The 27074-nt window shown below is 46.0% G+C and overlaps 1 protein-coding gene across 1 annotated transcript; it reads right to left on the reverse strand.

Moving 5' to 3' along the window:
* Window positions 1-1898: 1898 nt before the first annotated feature.
* Window positions 1899-26437, reverse strand: mdm1 (Mdm1 nuclear protein; the record flags this gene model as incomplete). The annotated part of the gene is made up of 15 exons (XM_079263424.1): window positions 1899-2008; window positions 2095-2151; window positions 4187-4433; window positions 4507-4568; window positions 6781-6863; window positions 8248-8391; window positions 8490-8716; window positions 12398-12565; window positions 14445-14606; window positions 17731-17868; window positions 17951-18030; window positions 18122-18262; window positions 22029-22154; window positions 22734-22833; window positions 26420-26437. The coding sequence occupies 15 exons, from the start codon at window positions 26435-26437 to the stop codon at window positions 1899-1901; spliced, it is 1863 nt and encodes a 620-aa protein (XP_079119550.1).
* Between the last annotated feature and the right edge of the window lie 637 nt (window positions 26438-27074).

Below are 27074 nucleotides of genomic sequence, written 5' to 3' on the forward strand. Positions count from 1 at the left end.
GGAATTTACCCCCAGTCAGCGGCGGGGCCGCATACAGGTGGAGGTGTGTTTGAACAGAGGGAGCTGCCCGGCAGTCCGTCCCTCGCTGCCACTGGAGGAAGTAACGCTGTTTGCTCTTCCTCTGCTGTAGCGTCAACAGAGAAGCGTGGGAAAAACGTTTTCTGCTGCGTCAGCAAAGCAGGCTAAAAATAGAAGAGCCGCACCAGGAAGAAAAACTTTAAGGTGAAGCTTCGGTCAGAACGAGCTGAGCGTCTCATCTCTGCAGAGACTCGACTTTAATATGAACGTTTGCAACAGGAATGTCGTCAACGACATGCGGCGCTGTAAAAAATGTAAATTAAACCAGAAAGCAATGATTTATAAATCTAATCCGTGTTTTATTCCCTCATGAATCTGATGACAGAAAATTTAACATTTTCCATTCCAGTTTCACCATCAGATATGTGGTTTATCTCCTGATGGGAATAAAATGTGGCTCTCTGACATTTGTAACTCATTGCTTCTTATTTAGTTTCACCGGAGCGAGGTGGGCCGCCGTTACCAACAAGCCGGTTGGTAACGCACCGCGAGAAAGTTGTTTACAAACGTCTGAAAAGACCACAAGAAAAAGAAAGCAATTAAGTTTTCTTCTGCAGGTGCTTTTTATTTAGCCATTTCCACCATAGACATCATAAATACGCAAACGCCTCATTGAGCACTGGAGAGTGAACCAGCATCACCGCCATATTGGATGGGTCTCCACCATATTGGATGGGTCTCTGCTTCCGAGTCAACGTAGTTTCCCCACATAACTGTTTTCTGTGGAACAACGCGTAAATATTACACACAAACAAAACAGTTTTCTACATAACTGGTTGATAAATAATGTTAACACAGTGAATAATCTACTAAATGAAAATGATACATTTTACTCCTATGAGGTGTTTATGGAAAAATATGATATTGATGCTTCACAAAGAAAGTTTTCATGGTAGCATGTTGTGTTTTTACCAGCTTTATCTGTTTGTGTTCAAGACAACTTAAAAAGTTAAGGAGGAATTTTCATGAAATTTTCAGGACTTGTTGGAAACATGAAAAGGAAGAACTGATTTATTTTTGGTGGTGATCCGGATCACCGTTTGGATCCAGGAACTTTTTAAAGAACTTGGTGGAGGTTTACGCTCTCCAAGTGTTTTTCTGGGTAACTTCTGAATTACACAGTTTTGATTCAATACTTTATTTTCGGAATTTGTACAACTGTATCTCTATAATGATAACTTAATAAATGTAAATAAGAGTCAACCGTAGTCAACAGAAAGCCAGCAACTATTCCCGTATTTTGTTCAGCATACAGTTGCAATAACTGTATATTAAACATTGAAAGCAGATTGTGGTCTAATAATAATTTATTTGACCATATAAAAATAAATTATATATAAATATATATATATATATATAAATATAAAAATAGATAAATTCCAATAAATTCCAATGCATCAATAAACAATATATATATATATATATATATATATATGTATGTGTACACATACATATATATATATATGTATGTGTACACATACATATATATATATATATGTATGTGTACATACATATATATATATATATGTATGTGTACATACATATATATATATATATGTATGTGTACATACATATATATATATATATGTATGTGTACATACATATATATATATATGTATGTATGTATATATCAGAAGTAGAGGAAGTAAACCGAACAGGTGATGTTTGTGTCTTTATTATTTTAATTCTGCAGCAAAATGACTTTACAAGATAAAACTTTAATATTTTCTACAAAAATACGTCTAGTTATTCCACGATGATTGTCAGGCTAAACGCTCCGCTAACTCGTTTCCATGACGACAGGTGCAGCCGTCATCACGTCAGCTCTTCCCCCAGAAGTTCTCCCTCCTCTTCTGAGCGCGCTCCAGGACAGCAGACGCCGCAGAGCAGGAGGCCGCTGAACGCCATGACATCACAGAGATCCGGTCGTCTAGGCAATGAACAAAACAACAGACGTGAAGAGATGTTTTCATGCTTCAATTTAGTTTTAATGGCGTCCGTGACGAGGAAGTTCACCTTCGTCGCAGCCGCCTCCGGAACACAGCCGCTCCCTGAACCTCAGACCCAGCTCGCCTGATGGGACAAAAAGCAGCGATGAAGCACGGACGCCATCTCTGCAGTCTTCCTCCTGCAGCAGCTCCAATCTGTCCGGGTTAATGAGAAACCTGATCGCTGGAGGAAGCTGCAGGTAAAAAGAGGAGGAAGAAGAGGAGAGGGAGAGTCCCTGCCACCCCCCCCCTTCCTTCCCTCGCAAATCGTTTTTATTTTGCTGCGATTTGATGCAAGCTTGATTCGCTTTACATAAAAACCGACGCTTTGTGGATCTGAAGCTCCGGTTTCTTTCCGTCATTAAAGATGTCAGATAAACAGCGAGGCGGGAACTCGACACATTTCCTCCTTAGATCCAAGATACCGGTTCTTCATGAGACCCTGCAGGAAGCAGCAACGCCACATGATGCGGAGAGACTCGGCACGTCCTGCTGGTCTCCATGGAGATGAAGGTGGTTTTATTGTCAAGTATTCTCTCTGTCCTGGTCCTCATGTCTTTGTTTCTGAGGTGAATGTGGGATGTACTCCTGGATTTTCCTGACTGACCATCATCATCGACTGATGTACCTGGTAACACATCTTTTCAACACCTGGAAACTGTTGAGCTTCACTTTTTAGGAACTTTTTTTTTTTTACCTTCTGCTGTCGAACACTTCCTGATTACATATTACTTTCCTCATTCTAGGATTACTTTACTCGTCCCTAGGATAACTTTGCTTGTCTCAAGGATTACTTTACTAGTTCTAGGATTACTTTGTTCGTCCCCAGGATAACTTTATTCGTTCTAAGATTACTTATTCTAATTACTTTGCTCGTCCCTCGGATTACTTTACTCATTCCTAGGATTACCTTGCTCATTCTAGTTTCTTATTTTCGTTACTTTACTTTGCTAGTTCTAGGATTACTCGTTCTTTACCTATTCTAAGATTGACGTCTAAGTAATCCTAAAACGTTACTCGTTCTAGGATTACTTTGTTCGTCCCCAGGATAACTTTATTCGTTCTATTACTTTGCTCATTCTAGTTACTTTATTTTGATCGTTCCTAGGATTACTTTACTTGTCCCTAGGACAACTTTGTTCTAGTTACTTATTCTAAGATTACTTTGCGCATCCCTAGGGTTACTTATTCGAAGAAATACTTTGCTCATTCTAGTTACTTTACTTTGTTCAGTCCTAGGATTACTCGTCTCCAGGATTACTTATTCTAAGTTTACTTTGCTTGTTCCTAGGATTACTTTATTCGTTCTAAGATTACTTTGCTCGTTCTAGTTACTTGATTCGTCCCTAGGATAACTTTGCTCATTCTAGTTACTTTACTTTGTTCGTCCCGAGGATAACTATGTTCATTCTTGGATTACATTACTCATTCTAAGTAATCCTAGGAACGAGCAAAGTAATCTTAGAATGAGTAACTAGAACAAGCAGTTATCCTTGGGACGAGTAAAGTAATCCTAGGGATAAAAAGTAATGTTAGAATTAGTAATCCTAGGGACGAGCAAAGTAATCCAAGAATGAACAAAGTAATCCTAGAACGAGCAATCTTAGAATAAGTAAAGTAACTAGAATGAGTATAGTAATCCTAGATCGAGCAATGTAATCTTAGAATAAGTAAAGTAACTAGAATAAGATTACTTTACTTATTCTAAGATTGCATTGCTCGATCTAGGACTACTTTACTCGTTCTAGTTACTTTACTTATTGTAAGATTGCTCGTTCTGGGATTACTTTATTCGTTCTAGGATTATTTTGCTCGTCCCTAGGATTACTTTTAACACATCTTGACTCGAGTACTTCCGCTGTCGCTTTCAGCCAGATTAGACGTGAAATCCTCGTCGATGTAAAGAAACCTAATTTGGATGTTTCGTGTTTTTCCCAGCAGGCAGCAGATCGAGCCTCATGATGAATTTTAGCCACGTTTCGTGTCGCGTTTTCTCGTCTTTAGGAGGTAAAATCTGAATCTCGCCATGTTTTTATCCAAACCGTTCAAACTGAAAACGTCTGCTGGTACCAGACCCCCTCCAACCTGCGGCTGGACGTAGACATGGCGTCCGTGCTCACCGTTATGCTGGAAGTCGGCGTGCCTCAGAGTTCCCTGGATACCGTGCAGTGAGGCTGGGATCTGAGGGGGCGGGTCCAACTGGGACAGATGCTTCATTCTGATTGGCTTAGGCAGAGGGCTGGAGGTCGGTTTGTGGTTGGGGGAGGAGGCGGCGGGGGGATTCTCTGACCACGCTTCCCCCCGTTTGGTCGGCATGTTGATGGCTATGCCGTCCCCCGTTGCCATGGAAACAGCCAAGCCACATCTCTGAACAGGAGGAGAGCGTAAGCATCGTAGTGTGACATCATCATGGTAGTGTGACATCATCAAGCTGAATCACCTGTTCTTTGTTTGAAGACGAGTCGTCGGCGGACTTCGAGTTACCCACGAGTAAAGCGCCCCCTGCAGGACAAATGGATGTCAGGACGAGGAGGGTGATGCGGTCCACGGCACTGCTCGTGAGGTAATCTGAGTGCATTTATTGACGAACGGCATGAGTACGCTGTCGGACGTTTATTGGCGAACGGCGGGACTGCGTTGTCGGACGTTTATTGCCGAACGGCGGGACTGCGTTGTCGGACGTTTATTGGCGAACGGCGGGACTGCGTTGTCGGACGTTTATTGGCGAACGGCGGTACTGCGCTGTGGGACGTTTATTGCTGAACGGCGGTACTGCGCTGTCGGACGTTTATTGGCGAACGGCGGGACTGCGTTGTCGGACGTTTATTGGCGAACGGCGGTACTGCGCTGTCGGACGTTTATTGCTGAACGGCGGTACTGCGCTGTCGGACGTTTATTGCTGAACGGCGGTACTGCGCTGTCGGACGTTTATTGGCGAACGGCGGTACTGCGCTGTCGGACGTTTATTGGCGAACGGCGGTACTGCGCTGTCGGACGTTTATTGCTGAACGGCGGTACTGCGCTGTCGGACGTTTATTGGCGAACGGCGGGACTGCGTTGTCGGACGTTTATTGGCGAACGGCGAGACTGCGTTGTCGGACGTTTATTGGCGAACGGCGGGACTGCGCTGTCGGACGTTTATTGCTGAACGGCGGGACTGCGTTGTCGGACGTTTATTGGCGAACGGCGGGACTGCGTTGTCGGACGTTTATTGGCGAACGGCGGGACTGCGTTGTCGGACGTTTATTGCTGAACGGCGGTACTGCGTTGTCGGACGTTTATTGCTGAACGGCGGTACTGCGCTGTCGGACGTTTATTGGCGAACGGCGAGACTGCGTTGTCGGACGTTTATTGGCGAACGGCGAGACTACGTTGTCGGACGTTTATTGCTGGACTGCGCTGTCGGACGTTTATTGGCGAACGGCGGGACTGCGCTGTCGGACGTTTATTGGCGAACGGCGAGACTGCGTTGTCGGACGTTTATTGGCGAACGGCGAGACTGCGTTGTCGGACGTTTATTGCTGAACGGCGGGACTGCGCTGTCGGACGTTTATTGGCGAACGGCGAGACTGCGCTGTCGGACGTTTATTGGCGAACGGCGGGACTGCGCTGTCGGACGTTTATTGGCGAACGGCGGGACTACGCTGTCGGACGTTTATTGGCGAACGGCGAGACTACGTTGTCGGAACGTTTATTGGCGAACGCCGTAACTATGTTGTGGGATGGAGATTCGCCTGTTGGAAGTTACACTTTTATGCTTAAACTTTAGTATTAATAGAAAATCGAGTTTTCTGGCGAGTACGGAGACTGTAAATGGAAAGATGGGCGGAGCCTCCGTGACATCTTATGCGAGCGTCTGAAGATGTCGCCACCTTGGCAACGTCACATGCATCATCCCTCCCGTAAAAAGACGAGGGGGGGCCATTTTCCCAAGTGATGACCAACGTGTCACCGTATTTATGACCACGCCACTGAGCCAAACCGACGAACGGAGATCCAGTTCCCTGCCGCTGTAGATACATTTTTACAAAACTTTATTTCCATGTAAATATAAACAATCCACAACTGCTGCAGGCTGATGTCTGCCGTTGCCATGGCGACAAAAGCATCACTTCTATAAGACACGATCACATAGCTGGTGAATAGTGATGCTACAAGCTAAAATGCAGCCAGCCGATGTTTTTTTACTGCACGTTTAGACACGGCTGATCCCTTCTGGTCTCATTCATACGAAGCGACTTATCTCACGGACAGGTGGAGGATGATCCATCCATCCACCGAGACTTTCTCTACGTTAATTTTTTTCCTCCAGACATCACAGCAGCGTCATGGCGATCATGTTACAACACAAATCTGATTTGTTTTTCCATCAACCCCACACACTGAAAGGTTTCTAGGTCTTCTAGACCTCATCTAGACTTTCTTCCTGTTTCTGCCTCATGAATTGCAGTGAAAGCAGCAGCTTCCTGGAAGCAGCAGTGACCATCGGTGTTGGGGCTTTTCTGCGAGCTGTTAGGAAGCCGGGAGGAAAGCTTTAAACTCTGCATCATCTGGTCCTTTTGTAACAAATGAACCTTTCCTCAGCGTTCGACAACATTTCATTTGTTACAGATCGGCTTGTCTTCACTGAACAGCGGCGACAGCTAAAGCTGATCGGAGCACAGAGGGAACCTTTCAGCTGAAGGTCTGAACAGGTGGGAACGTGGCTGTGTACCTGTAGCAGGTGTGGTGAGGTCATGGTGAGTCCTCTGAACCGGTCTCGTTTTCAGTCTCGGAGTCGGTAGCCTTCCCTCCTCTCTGTGCACACACACACACACACACACACACACACACACACACACACATTGAGTTTCTGTAGAAACCATGTGGCTGCTTTGATCTGAGTTTCAGACTTTCGACACACTTTTTGTCTTCAGAAACGAGTTCATGTCTGAACCACCAATAAAATCCCCAAATCAAAGATATTGTGGACGTTGTTGAAAATTAAAATCAAGATGTTGCTCAATTGGAATCTCCTCCTGCAGCAGTTTGTTACAGTCATTTTCTGTATGACATCAGAAAATGTATGACACCGCCAATCAGGCCGGTCCTCTGAGGTTTGCTGCTTTCTGAAGGTCCAATTCCAGTCTGGACTTTGGATCCTGACAACAGCCTGACTGCTGCTGCGTTTCATCATCCTGCACCATGAGCCAGTTTCAGACACATTTATGCTGGATGCAGCAGGCGGACGGACAGATGCGCAGCCAACAGACACGCAGATAGACGTGCAGGCGGACAGATGCGGAGCCAAATGAGCGTGCAGACGGGTGGACACATGCACACGCAGACGAACGCGCCGTACAAAAGGACACACAGACGAACGCGCCGTACAAAAGGACACACAGACGAACGCGCCGTACAAAAGGACACACAGACGAACGCGCCAGACGGACACGGAGACTGACGCCCAGCCAACAGACACGCAGATGGAAAGACGCAGCGCGCGACACGCAGACAGACGGACGCACGCGCAGACCAACAGACACACGCGGAGAAAGACAGACGTCCAGACGCGCAGACTTATGGACAGAGACAAATGCACAGACCAACGGGCGCAGGCGGACAGACGATGGACACGGAGACTGACAGAGACCGACGCGCAGACGGACGGATGCACGTGTAGACGGACAAACGCACAGACCAACAGACACACGGGCAGACGTGTCCACACGTCTACGGACATGCAGATGGACGGGCAGGCGGATGGATGGACGCGCAGACAAACAGTGTTTTTCTGGACTGGACTGTCAGGAACGTTCTGCAGTTTCTCTCAGTATTACGTGATCTGACTTTCAGCTGGACTTACTGGGACGTCCACCACTGGACTGAAACATCTCCCTCCAGGTTAATGGGCAGCGGTTGCATCTCTAAGACAACTTCTGGCTTTCCTCCTTGGCGTCATGGTAACAACTAAAAGCCTAAAGGTTCTTCCTCAAGTTGTCTGAGTGCGATGCGAGATTTAATTTATCTTCTATAAGAAATTTAAAATGATGCGCGGAACATCCCTACATGTTTAAAGAAGAAAGAAAGAAGCTAAAAATGATAGACCAGGATGAATCAAATAAAGAATCACACCTCCAGTACGGATCAAACATATTAATTCTGCACCAAACTGAACATTGTAAAGAAAATATAAACTTACTCATCTGTATTTTCTTTTTCTTCTTCCCACGCAGTCCGTCGTTCATTCGGAGGTCCTGGAGATGTTCGTAGTTTTCTTTGCGTCTTCTTGTGTGTGTGACGCGTTTCTCCAGCACCAGCTAGTGACGACGCCTTACTGGAGTTACTGGAACAGACAGAAATGAGCTCATTTACTCAACCGGGAATACAGCGTTTCCCTCCATCACCGCAGAACCACTTGATGTTTTGACATGACGGCGTCACCTGGCCAGGTCCAACGCCTCCACGGAGGAAGTGCCGCCGCTGTCCGGCTCGGGGGAGAGGCTGGAGGTCAGGCGGGGGCTGGAGGGGCTGACATGGGAGGCGGTGGTGTCGGTCGGCTCCCACAGGGCGTTCTGTTCAGACGTCAGCTGGCCGAGGTGGACTCTGGAGAAGTTGGTTCCCCAGGCTCGAAGGCGGTACGACCGCGCCTTCTGCCTCAATTCCTTCATCTGGACGAACAAACAGAAAGTCCCTCATCGCTTCCTGACCGAACACTTCATTAGTTTGGGTCATTTCCATGTTTCTGACCACCAGAGAAACACACACTGCATCCTAAAAGCTCCTTAAATGGAGTCTAAATGTAAAAACTACACACAATAAGCTAAACAAAGACGTTTCCTTAGTTCCCTCACACCCTCGTCTGGCTCGTCACCTCTCCTGGAACCTTTAACCAGTGTTCAGGCCCCTGGGGAAACTTTTGCCCGAACACCCCGGAGGAGGCACCAGTCAGGTGGCCAACGGACCACCTCACTACAAACCACATCCTGAACACACACATTTACACATCTGCCGTCTTAAAACTGAGAAAACTTTACGAATCCTTTTCTCTTTCGCAGACATCTGGGACACAAAATCATTTAATAAAAAACAAACAAACCAACACTTGTCTTTTCAACTTTATGCATATTTAAAGGTCAAATGGGCCTGAACAAGGATCCAAAGTTTTATTTTACACATTTAATGCACCTACTGCTTATTACATCCCTCAGCTATGACTGCCAGGCAGAACTCTGTTGAGACTGATTTAATGGATGAATTAAACCACAGCTGAAGCAAAACCAGGTAAATTTTTAACCCATATAACTCCACTAAATTAGCGATAACATTTATAACAGCAAGTCAGGATCAGCAGTGTGTAACAGTAGCCCAGCTGGAGGGTCACATAGGGTCATGTAACCCTCAAGCTGGTCTACGGAGGTTTTCTAGCATGGATGACGGCGGATGCTGAAAATGTCGCAACCTGCACGGACACGGCTGGGATTAAAACCTTCAGTTTCTATATTAAGACATAAACCAGGTGGATCAAAAGTGACATTAAGTGGAATTTAAAGTTTTAAAGACCAAAATAAGTCAGATTTCTGGCTGCACAGGTCGACCAAAGGAGTGTGATGAAACGTTTCTTCATCTAAAGCGAAAACCAAATCAGTTTAATTACAGAACATGACGTAGAGAGAAGCAGCATCGTGTTTTTATTGTCCATATTTATCAGTATGGATAAATATGGATCTGAAGCTCCGCTGAAGGGGTAAAGCTTTTTAAAAAACTAAGCAGCTGGACCTAAAAGAGCGAAACGTGTCTTTCAGGTCAGATGAAGGCTTTATCTGAACAGCTGGATCTGGTGGATGAAGTTGCGACACGGTGATGAGTTTCCTTCTGACGTCATTTCACTGCGTCAGCATCTGACTGGATTCAAATTAAAAGCTGTGACCTGATAACCTTTTGCTGAACTGCGACGCTTCGTGTCGTAGATTCTGGCAAACCTGACTCAGGTCCAGACCCCAGATAACCCCGACACGAGCCGTAAGCCTGACGCTGCACCTCCCTCTGCAGTCTGAGGCTTTTATCACTTCCTCTCAAAAACACAGCCGCCTCAGCCAGAGAAATCATCGATTATAGAGCGCCGTTATCCATGAAAACCTGCTGCAAGTCACCACATCAGTCCAGTTCTGATGTCTCTGCCAGACAATGGACTTCAAAGTTCTGGTCTGTAGAGCTCTGAATAGTCCAGGACCCCTCAGGTCATCTGGATCCGGTCTTCTACAGCAGACATAGAGAAGCTGCATTCAACTTCTATGCTCCACATGTCTGGAAGGAACTCCCAGAAAGCCTCAGATCAGCTGCAACATGCAGCTTAAAGATCCTCCTGGTCTCAGCTCCATGGAAACGGGTTTATTTAAAGTCCAAACTGGTTTCTTTCACGCTGACCACATCTTTATCTGGTCTTGCTTCTTGTTTTCTCCTGTTGTTCAGGTTAAAGTCATTTCCGTTAGAAATACCAAATCCTTTCAGTTCTAACCCTCCAAGTCAGGGCAGGGTTCTACATTTCCTGCTCCAACACACCTGAATCAGCTGAATCAGGCTTTATAGGCTGTTGGATTCAGGTGTGTTGAAGCAGGACAACATTGAAAACTTGCAGACAGCAAAAGTCAAGACCGACTTTAGACATGAAATAAAATAAATGTCCCTCAGATTATCCAGATAAAGTCGCAAGTCTAAACACACACTTGCCTGAAGCGTGTCCAAACTTTTGATTGGCTTTGTACATGTAGAAACAATAAACCAGTTTACTCCATGCAGCAACGTGGAACTGAACCGCGTTTCCATGCAGCGGAGCGGAACTGAACCGCGTTTCCATGCGGCGGAGCGGAACTGAACCGCGTTTCCATGCGGCGGAGCGGAACTGAACCGCGTTTCCATGCGGCAGGAAGGAACTGAACCGCGTTTCCATGCGGCGGAGCGGAACTGAACCGCGTTTCCATGCGGCAGGAAGGAACTGAACCGCGTTTCCATGCGGCAGGAAGGAACTGAACCGCGTTTCCATGCGGCGGAGTGGAACTGAACCGCGTTTCCATGCAGCAACGTGGAACTGAACCGCGTTTCCATGCAGCAACGTGGAACTGAACCGCGTTTCCATGCAGCAACGTGGAACTGAACCGCGTTTCCATGCGGCGGAGCGGAACTGAACCGCGTTTCCATGCGGCGGAGCGGAACTGAACCGCGTTTCCATGCGGCGGAGCGGAACTGAACCGCGTTTCCATGCGGCGGAGCGGAACTGAACCGCGTTTCCATGCGGCGGAGCGGAACTGAACCGCGTTTCCATGCGGCAGGAAGGAACTGAACCGCGTTTCCATGCAGCAACGCGGAACTGAACCGCGTTTCCATGCGGCAGGAAGGAACTGAACCGCGTTTCCATGCAGCAACGCGGAACTGAACCGCGTTTCCATGCAGCAACGTGGAACTGAACCGCGTTTCCATGCGGCGGAGCGGAACTGAACCGCGTTTCCATGCGGCGGAGCGGAACTGAACCGCGTTTCCATGCGGCGGAGCGGAACTGAACCGCGTTTCCATGCGGCAGGAAGGAACTGAACCGCGTTTCCATGCGGCGGAGCGGAACTGAACCGCGTTTCCATGCGGCGGAGCGGAACTGAACCGCGTTTCCATGCGGCGGAGCGGAACTGAACCGCGTTTCCATGCGGCGGAGCGGAACTGAACCGCGTTTCCATGCGGCAGGAAGGAACTGAACCGCGTTTCCATGCAGCAACGCGGAACTGAACCGCGTTTCCATGCGGCGGAGCGGAACTGAACCACACCTGCGTTTGGGATTCTGGACGCTCAGCTCAGACTTTCAGTGCCCCGTTCGTCCCTTTCCAAAGGAAAACTGAATCTGCGACGCGATGCCGTGTGACTCCAGAGGTTTGACCTGCTAAACTAGATTCTGCAAAGTCTTTCAGTCATCTTTATGTTCCAGTTCATCCCTGATTCATTAGATGGCGGGTTCATTTTATTCACCAATAAAACCAGTAGCAGGTTTTTTTTCTGTCGCCAGCTGAACTGTTTAGAAGTGTTTCATGACACACACACACACACACACACACACACACACACACACACACACACACACACACACACACACCAGTACAACCACTGGTGGGAAACCTACCTGTAAGTGTGACTAACAGTAATTTCCCTGAAGTGAAGCTCTGTGGTTTCACCGTTGACACTCAGCACTCTGGTTTTCCATCAGCAACACACACCAACACACAGCTCAGCACAAATCCCCTGAAAGCCTCAGGATGCAGAAATCACAGTAACCACGGTAACCGACTGTTTTTATGGCGCCGTGTTCTGACCTGCATCGTGGCGGCATCCGGAGCTTCTCCTCCATCCGGGTTCCTGCAGAGAGGAGAATGAGGGGGCGTTGCCTTGAGGTGTGACAGCGACCTGCTGCCTTCTCTCTGAGGGGTTTCCTGCTTAGAGTGGGGGTTCCTCTGTGACTCCTCCCTCCTCTTCCTGTTGGCCTGCAGGTGATCCAGATCAGTTAACCGTCTGCACGCCAGCTGCATTGTGGGTAGTTTAACATGAACACAGGACTCATTTCAGCAGAAAAAGGCTCAGAGAAACTTCACATTGAATCTTTAAGCTCTTCACTACCAGCATGTTGCTGAGATGCATCTTTTGTTTCTGTTGCCTTGGAAACCAGCTAAGATCAGACCGAACACAGCAACAAGGTGATTCCCTGCTAACTGGGAACTCGGCACATCCCAGCATGGAGGCAGAAACTGGACACATGGAGGACAACAGTAGCTGTACATAAAGAGATGGGCGGAGCCTCCATGACGTCACCCGTAGGTTTCTGAAGAGCTGAATTGAAGCTCGGTGGGCGGTTCCTACCATCACCATCTTGGCAGGGGCATGCGCGTCGTCTCGCCGGGAAAATACAAATATGGGCAAAGAGGCGGAGCTGAGAGGGGGGCTGTGAGCGTCATGGTGGTTAACATGGGAGTCTATGGGGATTTGCTCTGTTTTGCAGTCCCTAGTGGATGAAGGGGGAACTGCAGGTTTATGCGCTTCCACATAGGCTTAACTTTTAACCGCCGGAGGACATCAGAGAGCCACACTAGGATCTGAAATCCAGCAAAGGACCAGTCCTCATGTGGGCCGGTCCTCTTTTTTTTTTTTTTTTTTCTTTTTAACCTGTCCTGTCCAGCATCTCAGCATACAGAACAATCTGCGTGCCATATTTTTGCCAGACAGATTTGCTCTGTCAAAGGAGACATCTCATGTAAATAGCTGCCCTTGATAATCTGAATATTTTTATTATTATGATAATTATTTTTATTTTATTTATTTATTTATTTATTTATTTTCCTTTTATCATTTTGCAATCATCGTCAGTCTTGATTTGGCCGAGCTGGACCTGGCAGGGAAAGAGGAAAAAAAAAAAAGAAATGAAAGGAGGAAAACGAGAGACAGAAAAGAAAGGCGTGTCTAAGCTGCTAAAGTTACAGTATTTGTAAAGCAATATAAATTACTGAAAAAATACAACAAGACATAAGTAGGATAGTGACAATATTCAAAAACAGACAAAAAAATGAAAAATAAAAGTAAAAAAAAGTAAATGAATTAATAAAATAACAATTACAATACCAACCGTTATTAAACATACCTACAGAGAGTCATCAGCAACATTTAGTAGGAAGCAGATGGGAAGATGAGCCTGGGCAGGCAAAGCAGAGAGAGCCTCCGTCCCCCGAGCCCAGAGCAGTGGAAGCCCCCAGACAGGCGCCACCCGGCGCCTCGAGGCAGGGGCACCGGGTAGCACAGGGCGACGGCAAGCTGGCCCGGCAGGTGCCGGGTGCTGAAGCGTGGGCCGCACAGAGAGCCGGCAGCCCACAGGCCCCAGGACCACCCGTACCCCCCGGCAGAGCCCCGGCCAAGACCCAGCGGGCCCCGCCCACCCAGAGCAAAACCATCGCGGGCCGGCGCCACCACGATACCAGGGGCGGGATCCCCAAGGACAAGGACACGTCCGTAGACCATCCCCCCAACAACCCCTCCCCACAACCCTCCCGCTGCTTCCTATCCCCCCTCTCCAGCACCCTCCCCATCCCTCTCCCTCCCAAGCCCTACCGTCCGCAACACTCCCCCGCCCTTCCTCCACCCCCCACACACACACCTCCTCCCATTCAATCCTCCCTCTCCCTCCCAATCCTCCCCCCCCCCCCCCCCCCCCCCCCGGCGACAGCCGGAGCTGGAGGACTGCAGGCCCCAGACCTCAACTCCCCACATTCACACATGTGGGCCGGTCCTGTTGTCGGCGTGCGGGCCGCCCCCGGTCCTCAGACTGGTAAATAACGGTTCTGACTGAGTGTGTGTGTGTGCGTGTTTTGCATTTACCGTTTGTGTGTGGAACAGTGGGACTCTCTCGTGTTCCAAATGCCTCCGAAGACAAGGCCCAGTGGCTGGGATCACGGTCTGGAAGCGCCGCTGGTACTCCGTATCCATGGAAACGGGGTTGGTCTTAAAGGGCGGGACGGACCGGTTGCTGGAGTAGAGCACCTGCAGGATGAGGGGACTGATCAGGACTGGTCTGTCCCCATCTGGTGGACACTCAGAGGAACTGCAAGATCAAACTGAAAATTCATTTTGTTTCTTCAAAAACTAAAAATGTTTTACATTTAGTTTCATGATCAATTAACCTAGTTTCCTGAATAATCAATACTGAGACTGAAATCTCACAATGAAGACAAAACATCTGAAATCAGGCCAGATGGGTAGAAGGTGCCGCTTGTTTTGTTTTGACTTTAAAATACAGCTGCAAAGCACATTAAATAAATATAAATAAAAGAAATTGTTTCAGTCCTGTTTGTTAAACTGTTGATTTATTCTGTGTGTAAATGTTTAACTTCTCTTTTTAATATCCTTATAATGACCAGATATGTAAAATGATAGAAGTTTCTGGTCATGTTTGTAGAAACGTTTTAAATAAAAAGAGCAAACATTAAAAACTCAGGATGGTGCATGAAAGAAGTAAAATAAATTAGAGTTAATGTCATAAAATTAAGAATTTAACAAAATTATTTCAGGTCTTTCAGAAAAAACAACAACAAACCTTTCTGGTTTCTGTCGTTTAATCTAAAGTTTTTGTTTCTGTTGTTTTTAAACTCTTCATTAATCAGATTTTAAAATATTTTCCTGCTGAACATCTGGACTAAGATGTGAAACAAACGCTGATCCTGCTGCAGTTTAACACCTTTTACTTGTTTTGCACAAAATAAATAAACCTGCAGAAACCACAGTTGTTTATCTGTATTAAACTATGTTTTACTCATAAAACATTTAAAGTTTTACTTTTATTTTCCATCTGATGTGATAAATACGACCTCTGCTGGCCTGCAAAGGGATGGAAATGAGCTGCTTACAGATTTACACTTTATGTTAATTAGCAGGAACTTTCCCTTTTTAAACATCAAATAAACAACTAAAAACACAAAAGGCTGTTTATTAACTCGCCATCCAGAGAAGAGATGATGGTTTGCAGCTGGTTATTCATCCCAGTTTAATAACTGGTTGTTGTCGGCGTCTGCTTTGCTCCTCGCATCGAGAAAACGGGCCGAAGTCGAGATGAATCGTTACTGGGATTAAAATCGATCAGCATCCTGGCGCGCATTCAGTCACAGGACGCAATTATTTCACAGTTTCTGTTATTGGTGACGATGATTATTGGTGTCGTCCATTTTAACTATTTATATTTTATACACAAAAGAAGGAAATAATCCTGGATTTTAGGAAGAAGTGCGACAACTTCATCCAACGACGTGACGTGTGGTCATCTGCACCACGACACCAAGTTCTGTGTAACTGGAACCTGCTGAACACTGGTTTCATGCCAGCTGCTGTCAGAGGAGTTGCTGCTCCTCCGTTTGTCCACGACACGCACGTTCCCAGGACACGCACGTTCCCAGGACACGCACGTTCCCGACACGCACGTTCCCAGGACACGCACGTTCCCAGGACACGCACGTTCCCAGGACACTCACGTTCCCAGGACACTCACGTTCCCAGGACACGCACGTTCCCAGGACACGCACGTTCCCGACACGCACGTTCCCGACACGCACGTTCCCAGGACACGCACGTTCCCGACACGCACGTTCCCAGGACGCACGTTCCCGACACGCACGTTCCCAGGACACGCACGTTCCCAGGACGCACGTTCCCAGGACACGCACGTTCCCAGGACACGCACGTTCCCAGGACACGCACGTTCCCAGGACACGCACGTTCCCAGGACACGCACGTTCCCAGGACGCACGTTCCCAGGACACGCACGTTCCCAGGACGCACGTTCCCAGGACACGCACGTTCCCAGGACACGCACGTTCCCAGGACGCACGTTCCCAGGACACGCACGTTCCCAGGACACGCACGTTCCCAGGACACGCACGTTCCCGACACGCACGTTCCCGACACGCACGTTCCCAGGACACGCACGTTCCCGACACGCACGTTCCCAGGACACGCACGTTCCCGACACGCACGTTCCCGACACGCACGTTCCCAGGACACGCACGTTCTCAGGACGCACGTTCCCGACACGCACGTTCCCAGGACACGCACGTTCCCAGGACACGCACGTTCCCAGGACACGCACGTTCCCAGGACACGCACGTTCCCGGCACACGCACGTTCTCAGGACGCACGTTCCCGGCACACGCACGTTCTCAGGACGCACGTTCCCGGCACACGCACGTTCTCAGGACGCACGTTCCCGGCACGCGCACGTTCTCAGGACGCACGTTCCCGGCACGCGCACGTTCTCAGGACGCACGTTCCCGGCACGCGCACGTTCTCAGGACGCACGTTCCCGGCACGCGCACGTTCTCAGGACGCACGTTCTCAGGACGCACGTTCCCGGCACGCACGTTCTCAGGACGCACGTTCCCGGCACGCACGTTCTCAGGACGCACGTTCCCGGCACGCACGTTCTCAGGACGCACGTTCCCGGCACGCACGTTCTCAGGACGCACGTTCCCGGCACGCACGTTCTCAGGACGCACGTTCCCGACACGCACGTTCTCAGGACGCACGTTCCCGGCACGCACGTTCTCAGGACGCACGTTCCCGGCACGCACGTTCTCAGGACGCACGTTCCCGGCACGCACGTTCTCAGGACGCACGTTCCCGGCACGCACGTTCTCAGGACGCACGTTCCCGGCACGCACGTTCTCAGGACGCACGTTCCCGGCACGCACGTTCTCAGGACGCACGTTCTCAGGACGCACGTTCCCGACACGCACGTTCCCAGGACGCACGTTCCCGACACGCACGTTCCCAGGACGCACGTTCCCGACACGCACGTTCCCAGGACGCACGTTCCCGACACGCACGTTCCCAAGACGCACGTTCCCGACACGCACGTTCTCAGGACGCACGTTCCCAGGACGCACGTTCCCGACACGCACGTTCCCGGCATGCACGTTCTCAGGACGCACGTTCCCGGCACGCACGTTCCCGACACGCACGTTCCCGACACGCACGTTCCCGACACGCACGTTCCCGGCACGCACGTTCCCGACACGCACGTTCCCGACACGCACGTTCCCGACACGCATTGCAGCGCTTTTGTTTGGACCAGCAGCAGTTCGTGCTCCGGACCAATCAGTGAGCAGGTGTGTCTCACCTGTTCGGCCGTCAGTAGAGGCGATTCCACAGGTAAAGGGTTCTTCCAGCCAAACTGCCGGTGGTACTCTGACCTATGGATCCCTGGCCTGCGACCCCGGAGCCGAAGCCCCGCCCTCCACTGCAGAACCTTGTCGACCTGCCGAATGAGGCGGTAAAATCCAGCTGAATCTGAGACGTATGGTGATGACATCACAGCGCGCAGACTTCAAACTCCTCACCTTATTGGCCGACGGCGGCAGCTGCTTATCGGGTTTACCGGGCTCTGGTTGGCTGTCGGGCTGTGAGGGGCGGGGCTTCACTAAGGACACAGAGAGCAGACGCAAAGCCAACAAGATCCGATGTGTTCTGTGGAAAATCAGTGTCAAACCTCGTCAGAGGAGCATATTTACCAGATTTCCCATCGACTGATGATCCAGGATCTGGTTTTTCTGGAGGCTCCAAGTCTGCAGCAGGTCTTGGTCCTGCTGGAGTTGCAGGTGCAGGTGGAGGTCCAGGATCTGCTGGTGCTGCAGGAGATTTATTCCTGGGAGCTGGAAAAGAAGAAAAGCCGACATGAGATTAGCATCCTAACGTCTTAAAAACAACCTGAAAGAGTCGGATCCAGGACTTGCTGAGTCTTCAGCCTAAAACGCCTTCAGGGCCGCTGTATCCCTGCTCCAACACACCTGACTTCCATCAAATGGATTCAACAGCCACAATCTTAAAATAGATTTTTTTTTCAAATAAAATTAATGCACTATAAAATTTTTGTAATTTGTATTGTTTTTATTGATCCTTTAACTTGTCGTCTTAGGCATGATAGCAGCAGAACGATGGTTGTTTTTTCCTCACTGAAATGAAGAAAAATGACGAGCAAAAAAAAAAAAAAAAAAAAGTTTCATACATTTATTTTGTTTTTAATCTACAAATAAAAAATCAGCAATATTGAAGAATTGTGAGAATTGCAATTTAAATCAAATCCGCACCCAAAAAGATTGGAATCGAATCAAAACAAAAGCACATTATCACACTCCTACGATCTAGTGGACGAGAATTACCCATAGTGCTCCAGTCCTCCGTTGCCGAGCAACCAGTCTTCCGTTGCCTAGCACCCACATATGCCAAGTTTATCTAATTACTGATCCCATTTCCACAAAAAAACATGAAAATATTGTTTAAAATGACAGAAAATGGTGCCAGTAATTTTATTTTTAATTTCTTTTCCTTTGTGTGTAACTGACCAACACGAGGCGGTTTAGACGAGCTCTTCTCTGGCTGACAGCTCATCCTGTCAAGCTGACGTAAACTTCAGTGGAAAATAATCCTTGTTTGACACATGTACAGTCTTCCTCAGGTGTTTTCTGTTCCTCTCAGTCAGACTTCTGCACCTGTTGACAGGTATTTTGTCCCACTGGTCAACAGTAAAATGCTCTAATTTGTCCAGGACCAATTTGTTGTTTTTTTTTTAAACTCAATTAAATGACAAAACAGTGTCTTTTATCACTGGATTATAATTTAGCACATGTTTAATTATTGTACCTTATTCCAGTCTCCAGTTATCTGAGTGACTGTAATAAATTCAGCCTTTAATGAAAGGAGATGAAGACGTCTGAGGACGACTGGAATGAAATTTATTTGTGGTTATTGGACACAATGTCCTCCCAGCTTGTCTGCTGGGACAATATGTGTGTGTTTATACATAAAAATAAATAAACGGTCTGGCTGGTGTGGTTCCTACACCGGCGCTCTGCTGCTCATTCTTCTCTATCAGGAGTGCAATGAATTCTGGGATAGGAGAGGGCGCTTAGGATACATCTCTTCGTTTTAAGATAATCTGGAGCCAAACGAAGGGCGGGTTTGAAGGCTGGACTCGAAGGAGGCTTTGAAATGAGACAGCACTAGGCGTGCCACGATGACGCATGCAGCCGCCGAATCCGCACCTGGATTGAGACACAGCTGATGACAGGAGCGTTGGAGCAGGGATGCATGGAAAAACCTGCAGGATCTGCTGTTTTTAACATGTTAACCCCTGGTTAACCCCTGGTTAACGTGGACCCTGAAGTGGATCTACAAGCATGATATTAATGAATAAATCATCTGTCATTATCATCATCTGAGTGTTTCCTGTTTCTCTGAAATCACTTTAAACTCCTTTAAAAGTCAAACTACGTGACTTTCCAACCCTAAAACTTGGTGTTCCTGCCGTGTCTGGTGGCGAAGTGACTTCCATTCCTGAAAGGTGGAGTCTGACGCTCCACCTCTGCGATGACGAGGAAACAACTTGCTCCCATCTTACGGGCTCTTTGGAGGTTTGTGGTCATAAAAACGAGAACAAACTGGAGGTTTGGGAGATGAGAAGCAGATCATGACGGGACAGCAGGTTTTTTCTGCTTTTGATAAACTGGAGCCGATTTCTGCTTGTCGGATTGACGTTTCGTTTGCTAGCAGGGTGCTGCGTGTCTCCTAGAGTGTCTGAGTGACATCAGAAGTTGGATGATCCTGAACTTACTCAATTTTAATGAAAAAAAGACAGAAGTCATGCTTTTTAATCCCACTGCCACTGGTTGCACCGCCTCTTTGGACCGGTCCTTTCCAGAGTTACAGATCTAGGTGTGAAACTGGACTGTCTAGACTTAAGCCCCTTTTATGGAGACGCCATCTGGAGACAGTGATGCTTTTATTACCTCCAGACTGGATTACTGTAACTCAGTTTTTATTGGAATCAGCCAAAACGCCTTTCTCACCTGCAGCTGATACAGAATCTCTGGTTTTAGCCTCACTGGCTTCCTGTTCAGCTTAGGATCAACTTTAAGATTCTCTTATTTGTTTTTAGGTGCCTTAACGTCCTCGTCCCCTCCTTACATTAAATGCTCCAGCACCTCTCTGAGCTCCTGCAGCATCATCGTCCCGTTAGAGCTCTTGGATCAGAAGACCAGATGCTTCTAGTCGTCCCGAGGACTCGACTCGTGACTCGTGGAGACCGAGCCTTTTCTGCCGGAGCCCCCAAACTCTGGAACCGTCTCCCTCTTTCTGTCAGGTCTGCTGGGACTTTAAGTGCTTTTAAGTCTCTTTATGTTGGCTTTTAACTCCGGAGAGCAGGACCACCACGTCTTTTCTGTCTTATTTTGTCTTTTTAACTACTATGTTGTCTTTATTTTAGTGCTTTTAATGTTGATTTATTTTACCTGTACAGAACTCTGGTAACTCTGCGACGTGTGAAAGTGCTCTACAGATACAGTTTGACTGATTGGTTACCTGGTTGACCAGCTGCATCGCTACACACTACAACATGCTCTTAGATCAGCGGACCAGATGCTTCTAACTGTCCCTAAGACGCGCTGTAAATCCAGAGGAGCCTTTTCAGTTCCAGCTCCAAACATCTGGAACATCCTCTCTCTGCAGGTCAGACAGGATAACCCCCTTGCTGTTTCTAAAGGCCGTTTAAACACATTCTTCTTCTTTTTGCATTTTAGCAAGACTAAGTTGTCATCTGTGTCCTTGTATTTTATTTTTAACTGTTCTTTTCATGTCCATTTTATTGTTATTTTATTTTCTTAAGCCGTTTTGTTCACTTGCTGTTTCTGTACACACTTTGATCAGCTGTTTGTTGTTTTTAAAGTGCTTTATGAATAAATATGGTATGGTGTCGCCTTGCGGGCGTCGTTCGTGAGATGCTGCAGGGTGTAAAGGGAAGCGTTAGGAAAGAAAAAGCATCTTATTAGTCAGGAGAGAGACAAACACTGGGGGTGGTATTCCCAAAACTAAGGAGAAAAAAAGGAAGAAAAATTCAGCTCAGAAGTGAAAACGTCTCGTTCAAGTCCCGCAGTCTCGGTGTTTCGGTTCAGTTTGAGCAGCAGGAGAGACGGCGGCTTGTCCACCGAGTGGATCTACATCATTTCCCCGTGGCTGAGATCAGCTGCTGCGAGGTGGAGAAGACGGCTTTCAGCAGCGTCCTCCTCCTCCATTCTTATTTTCATGCTCGTCTTTCTATTTTTTCTTCTTTTACGGGTTTTATTCCTGTTTCTATTTATTTCCGTTAGATTTCTGCCGTGTGGCAACAGCCGACTTGAATCTTCGTGTGCAGTTTAGGGCTGCAGATATGATACTTAAAACACATTTTCCATGCAACAGCTTCAAAAATATACATTTATAGATTTACTTTGAGTTTCTAGTATTTGTTTTACAAATTAGGATAAAATAGATATATATAAAATCGTTATAGTACTTAATTACTCAAAGAGATAATCGACAGAGATACCAAAAGTACTCGATAGTTGCAGCTCCAGAGCAGTTCAGACGTTAGCATGCGTTTCCTACCGGCGGCGGGCGACTTCCTGCGAGGTCGAGCATCCGGCTGAACATCTGGAGGACGGAGCAGCGAGCTGCAGGACTGAGCCGCAGCGAGCCGCCTCCGGCGCTGGAGACCCGGTTCTCTGCTGACGCCTGCAGACAGACGGACATGTTGAGGTAAACGGATCTCTGGAGCAAACAGCAGGTTTAAAACGGCGACGTTGATTTTAATCGTGTAAAACAGGCATGAAAAGTTGTGGTTTCTGGTGGTTTGAAAAAGGGCTGTGACAATCTGCTTTTGTCCCGATTCCATTCCAATTTTTTTGGGTGCCGACTGATTTAAATTTTGATTCGCACAATTCATCGATGTTGCTGATTGTTGTAAATTTAAAAAACAAACAAAAAAAAAAGTATAAAACTTTTTTTGCTCGTCATTTTTCTAGATTTCAATTGGGGATAAAAAACAACACAGTAGCCAGATCATCATTCTGCTGCTATAATGCCAAAGAAAACAAGTAAAAAGATCAATAAAAACAATAAAAATGACAGAAATTTTATTGTGGATTAATTTTATTTATTGGGAAAAAAAAATCAATTTAACAAAAAAAAAATTCATCTTAAAATTCATCTTAAAATTGTGAAGCTAGAAATCCCGATGTTTTGATTTTCTTTTCCCACCCCTAGTTTAAAGGGAGAAAAACGTAAAAGAAGGTTCTTCAGAACCAGGTTTACCTTCATCGTGGTTCTTACCCATCTGGTCGGAGCGAAGGCCTGCTAACGGGGTGCTTCTGGACTGGGGAACTCTGTAACTCTTCTGGTATTCACTCCGACACTAAAACACACAAACCGGTTCCATGTTTTTACAGGAATCTCAAGACGTTCCTGGAAACAGTCAAGATCCCTCTGCAGCTGTTTCTTCACTCCAACCAGGAAATATAAAATATGTTTCATGTTGCTCTGCAGGCGCCTCATTGCCTCATGATAAAACCATGGTCCCAGATGGAGAAGGCTGGAGCGTCCTCTCCGGATCAGGAAGGAGGTTGTGTCGCACGTCGGGGGAGGGGGGGGGGGGAGGACCGACCGGGAGATCTACAGGTGCATGGATGTGGCGACCAGTAGAACAAAGTTCCGTCTGATCACCAGCTGTAGGCGTCGGGATGTCACGCTTTGTGCAGGATCATCCCGCATTTCTATTACTTTTCACTCGTCCCACAAAACGGGGCGCTGTCCGCATCGTTACGACCAGGATTCACTTTTATCAAGGAAAAACAAACAAATCAAAACTGTCTTTTACTAACTGTGTGGCAAAATATTTGACAGCATCACACCGCCTGCTGATTTGAGTTACACTCATGTCAATCAAACTAGGAGGCGGGACTTAATGCACATCTAGGATGCACCGGCGCAGCCACTAAGGAAAATAAATAAATAAATACACCACCTGATCATGGAGGACAGGGAGGCGACCACAGCGAAGAAGAAAAAGTATTGTTACAACAAAGACTGGAAAAGCAGATATTCCTGGGTTAGACCTGTTCCAGGAGACTGAGAGAGGGTTTGTCAAAGTCATTTTTCCGTGTCACACGGCGGGGAATATGACGTGAAACGGCACAAAAATCCAAGCACAACTCAGAGGGAGGCTTTGTAATCACAGATTTGTTATGTTTGGTTTGTAATTTTATTACCAAAGAGCAGAATAGAAACTTTGTCATGGAAGAGTGGAATCTCACATTGTCCCACATTTGATGAGAGAAGATCTGGTCACCCTCGTCGTGACTGAAGGAACTAAATGGCAGATATAAGCAGCCTAAATGGGTTTCCTCCACACGGCGGCGAAACTTGTCTTACAGACTGGATAAGAAGCTAGGAGGACCTTGGAGTCGAACCACTGTTCTTCCAGTGGTAAACAGAAACATGCCAGCCGGTGTGCTGGTGGACTTTCCTGGACAGCACCAACACATTCTGCTTTTGGATGGTTAAAAAAAAAACTTTTATAATAATAATAATAATTTATCCTAAATGGTTCCTCAGGAATAAAAGCATATAGAGGTTTACAATCCAGACACAAAATGTAGTGTTTATTCAGAGACTCTAGATGGTAAATCCACCATTATTTATCACGTCTTCATCACCATCACTACCATGTTGCTAAGAGACCTCTATTTTCACCTGGACATGATGATGAAGACACTTCCTGTCAGACTTTCCACCAATCAGAGAGCTTAAACTGACGGTAACGTCCAATCAGGAGCAGCCAAAGATCAACAAGTAATGAGAAAAGCAGGAAAATAATGATCCTCTATGGCTGGAATAAAGCCAAGAAGACGTTTGGGATGCAGCTGAGGTGGAGGTGCTGCAGTGAGGATAACAGGTAGATAGTAGCAGGAATACATAAATAGTTTCCATTGTGTTGGTTTCAATTCCATATCTGTTGATTTACTGAATTTTAGCCTCATAATCTGAAAACAGAAGCTGTCCTGAAAATTTACACCTCTGAAGTAAAAAAAACGACAATCATTTACATGTTTGTTTTCTGCCAGTTTTCACTTTTATGGTCCTTTATTTTTTATTTATTTGATCAAATATGAGACAGTTAAAACTTATGAAGCAAACATGGATTTAAATTCATGTATATTGTATATTATGATTTATTGTGTGTATTACCACTATCTATTGTTTAAGTTTTATTTATTTTTTTTTGTTTTATTATTTTCTTATTTATTTTTATTTATTTATTTATTGTTTACTTTTTTTTAGTTGAAGTTTTTTAAGTTGTCAAGTAATATAATGTCCATTAATTCTCAGAGATCCTGTATAATGTTTGGGTATTATTTATGAGGGGGTTTTGGACCAGATAAGTGTTCAACTTCTTCCAGAAGCTTGTTTTGTTTGTTGTAATGACTATCTATTCTGTTTTAAACTTTGTTTTTTAGTTCGAAATAAATAAATGATAATAAAAAATGTCTACAAAATGCGTGTAGAAGTTTAACTCTAAGCACAATGATCACAGATGTAGGAAGTGGAGCAGCGAAGTATTTCTGCAATGACAAAAAGCCAATCAATCGCATCCTGATCAGTTGGATTAACAGATTTAATCAGATTAATACTAGTCCTGTCTCTGCTGTCTCGTGCACAATCTATTATAAACCAACACAAAAACGTTTCACTACAATTAAATGTGTTTTATTTATTTATTAATAAATATATGGAACCAGACTTCCAGTTTAAAGACGCTCGCAGCTAATAAACCCCGATAGCACCGTTTGGCTAACTCTGCTCATGCTAACACCTGATGCTAACATAGACATAATATACATAGACGCCGCACCGCTATCTTGGATGCACTTCCATTCATCTGAAAGGTGTAGGTCCAACCGCAACAATAATTTCACAAATGTTTACCAGATTTTTCTCACAGTTTGGTTTGCTACAAAGGACAAAGATATTGTTATGATACAGATCACTGTAAAACAATAACGTGTGTTTATGCTAAAATATTTTTATAATGCTATTTAGCAAAGACATAAAGTCGCTGCAATATAAATAAATGTATAAATGAATTTGAAAATAACATGTTTGTTTATTGATGCATTTGGATTTATCTATCAATTTTTATCTCGTCAAATAAATTATTGTGAAATGTGAAATGTAATGCCTCACGATCTGCTTTCATTATTTTGCCGGTTATTGTATGCTGAACAAAATACAGGAACAGTTGCTGCTTTCTCTTGACTACAGTTGACTTTCTTTTATTTACATTTATTAATTCATTAATATAGAGATACAGTTGTACAAAGTCTGAACATAAAGTATTGTATCAAAACTGTGCAATTCAGAAGTTACCCAGAAAAACACTCGGAGAGCGTAAACCTCCACCAAGGTCTTTTAAAAGCTCCTGGATCCAAACAGTGATCCGGATTACCACCAAAATTAAATCAGTTCTTCTTTTTCACATTTCAAACAAGTCCTGAAAATTTAATGAAAATCCGTCCATAACTTTAGTTATCTTAAACACAAACAGACAAACATAAAGCCGGTAAAAAAACAAAAAAAACAAACATAACCTCCTAGGCAGGAAATTATGCTTACATGTAAAACTCTCTTTGTGAAGCATCATCATCATTTTTTTCATAAACACCTCATAGGAGTAAAATTTATCATTTTCACTGAGTAGATTATTCACTGTTAACATTATTTATAAACTAGTTATGTAGATAAGTGTTTTGTGTGTAATATATACGTGCTGTTCCGCAGAAAACAGTTATATGGGGAAACTACGTTGACTCGAAAGCAGAGACCCATCCAATATGGCGGAGACGCTGGATCACTCTCCAGCGCGTAGATAATGTCTATATATATATATATTATGTCTATGATGCTAACTCCGCTAATGCTAACACCTGATGTTAGTAGCTTACCTTGAACCGGGCGGTCATGGCGCACTCACGTGCGGACCACACTTCGGTAAAAGTTGCTCCTCAGCACGTGCGCAGGTCTCCTCAGACATTACGACACATAGAGCGCGTGAACAGGTCCGTAAACACGCTGAAGCAGCTTCTACCGACCGGCTGATTAGCGGCTCTGCTCCCCGCAGGTGTTTCGGCGGCGCCGATCTGCCGTTGCCATGGTAGCTCATTAATGTATGGAAGCCAAAGAGGGTCTTAACTCTCCAACTTCGCCCACCGTTCAACTTGCCTTTGTTGCTTTGTTAAAAATGACTCAAATTATAGTTTGCTGTTACAAAATTGCACCACTTTTATTCATTTAAGGCTTTTTAGTTTTTACTTTACATTTGGCTTCACCCCCCCTCCTCCCCTCCCCGCTGCTGCTGTGGGTTTCTGTAATAGAAGAAACCAGTTCAGGCCACTTTAATACCAGTTCTAGACCTCCCAAGGGGATTCTAGCCCGATACTTCACTGGCTGAGCTGGTTTCCTTTACATTGCACTGGTCATCATGCCATACAGAGAAAAAAGAAGCAATTTGATTTCAGAAATGGAAAACATTTTCCTTATGTTTGCATTGGGCTGCAGCTGCAATCGTCATTTCAATGCCAACATGGCATGAAAAGCTAG

This window comes from Telmatherina bonti (genome assembly GCF_933228915.1).
Source record: "Telmatherina bonti genome assembly, chromosome: 23".
NCBI lineage: Eukaryota > Metazoa > Chordata > Actinopteri > Atheriniformes > Telmatherinidae > Telmatherina > Telmatherina bonti.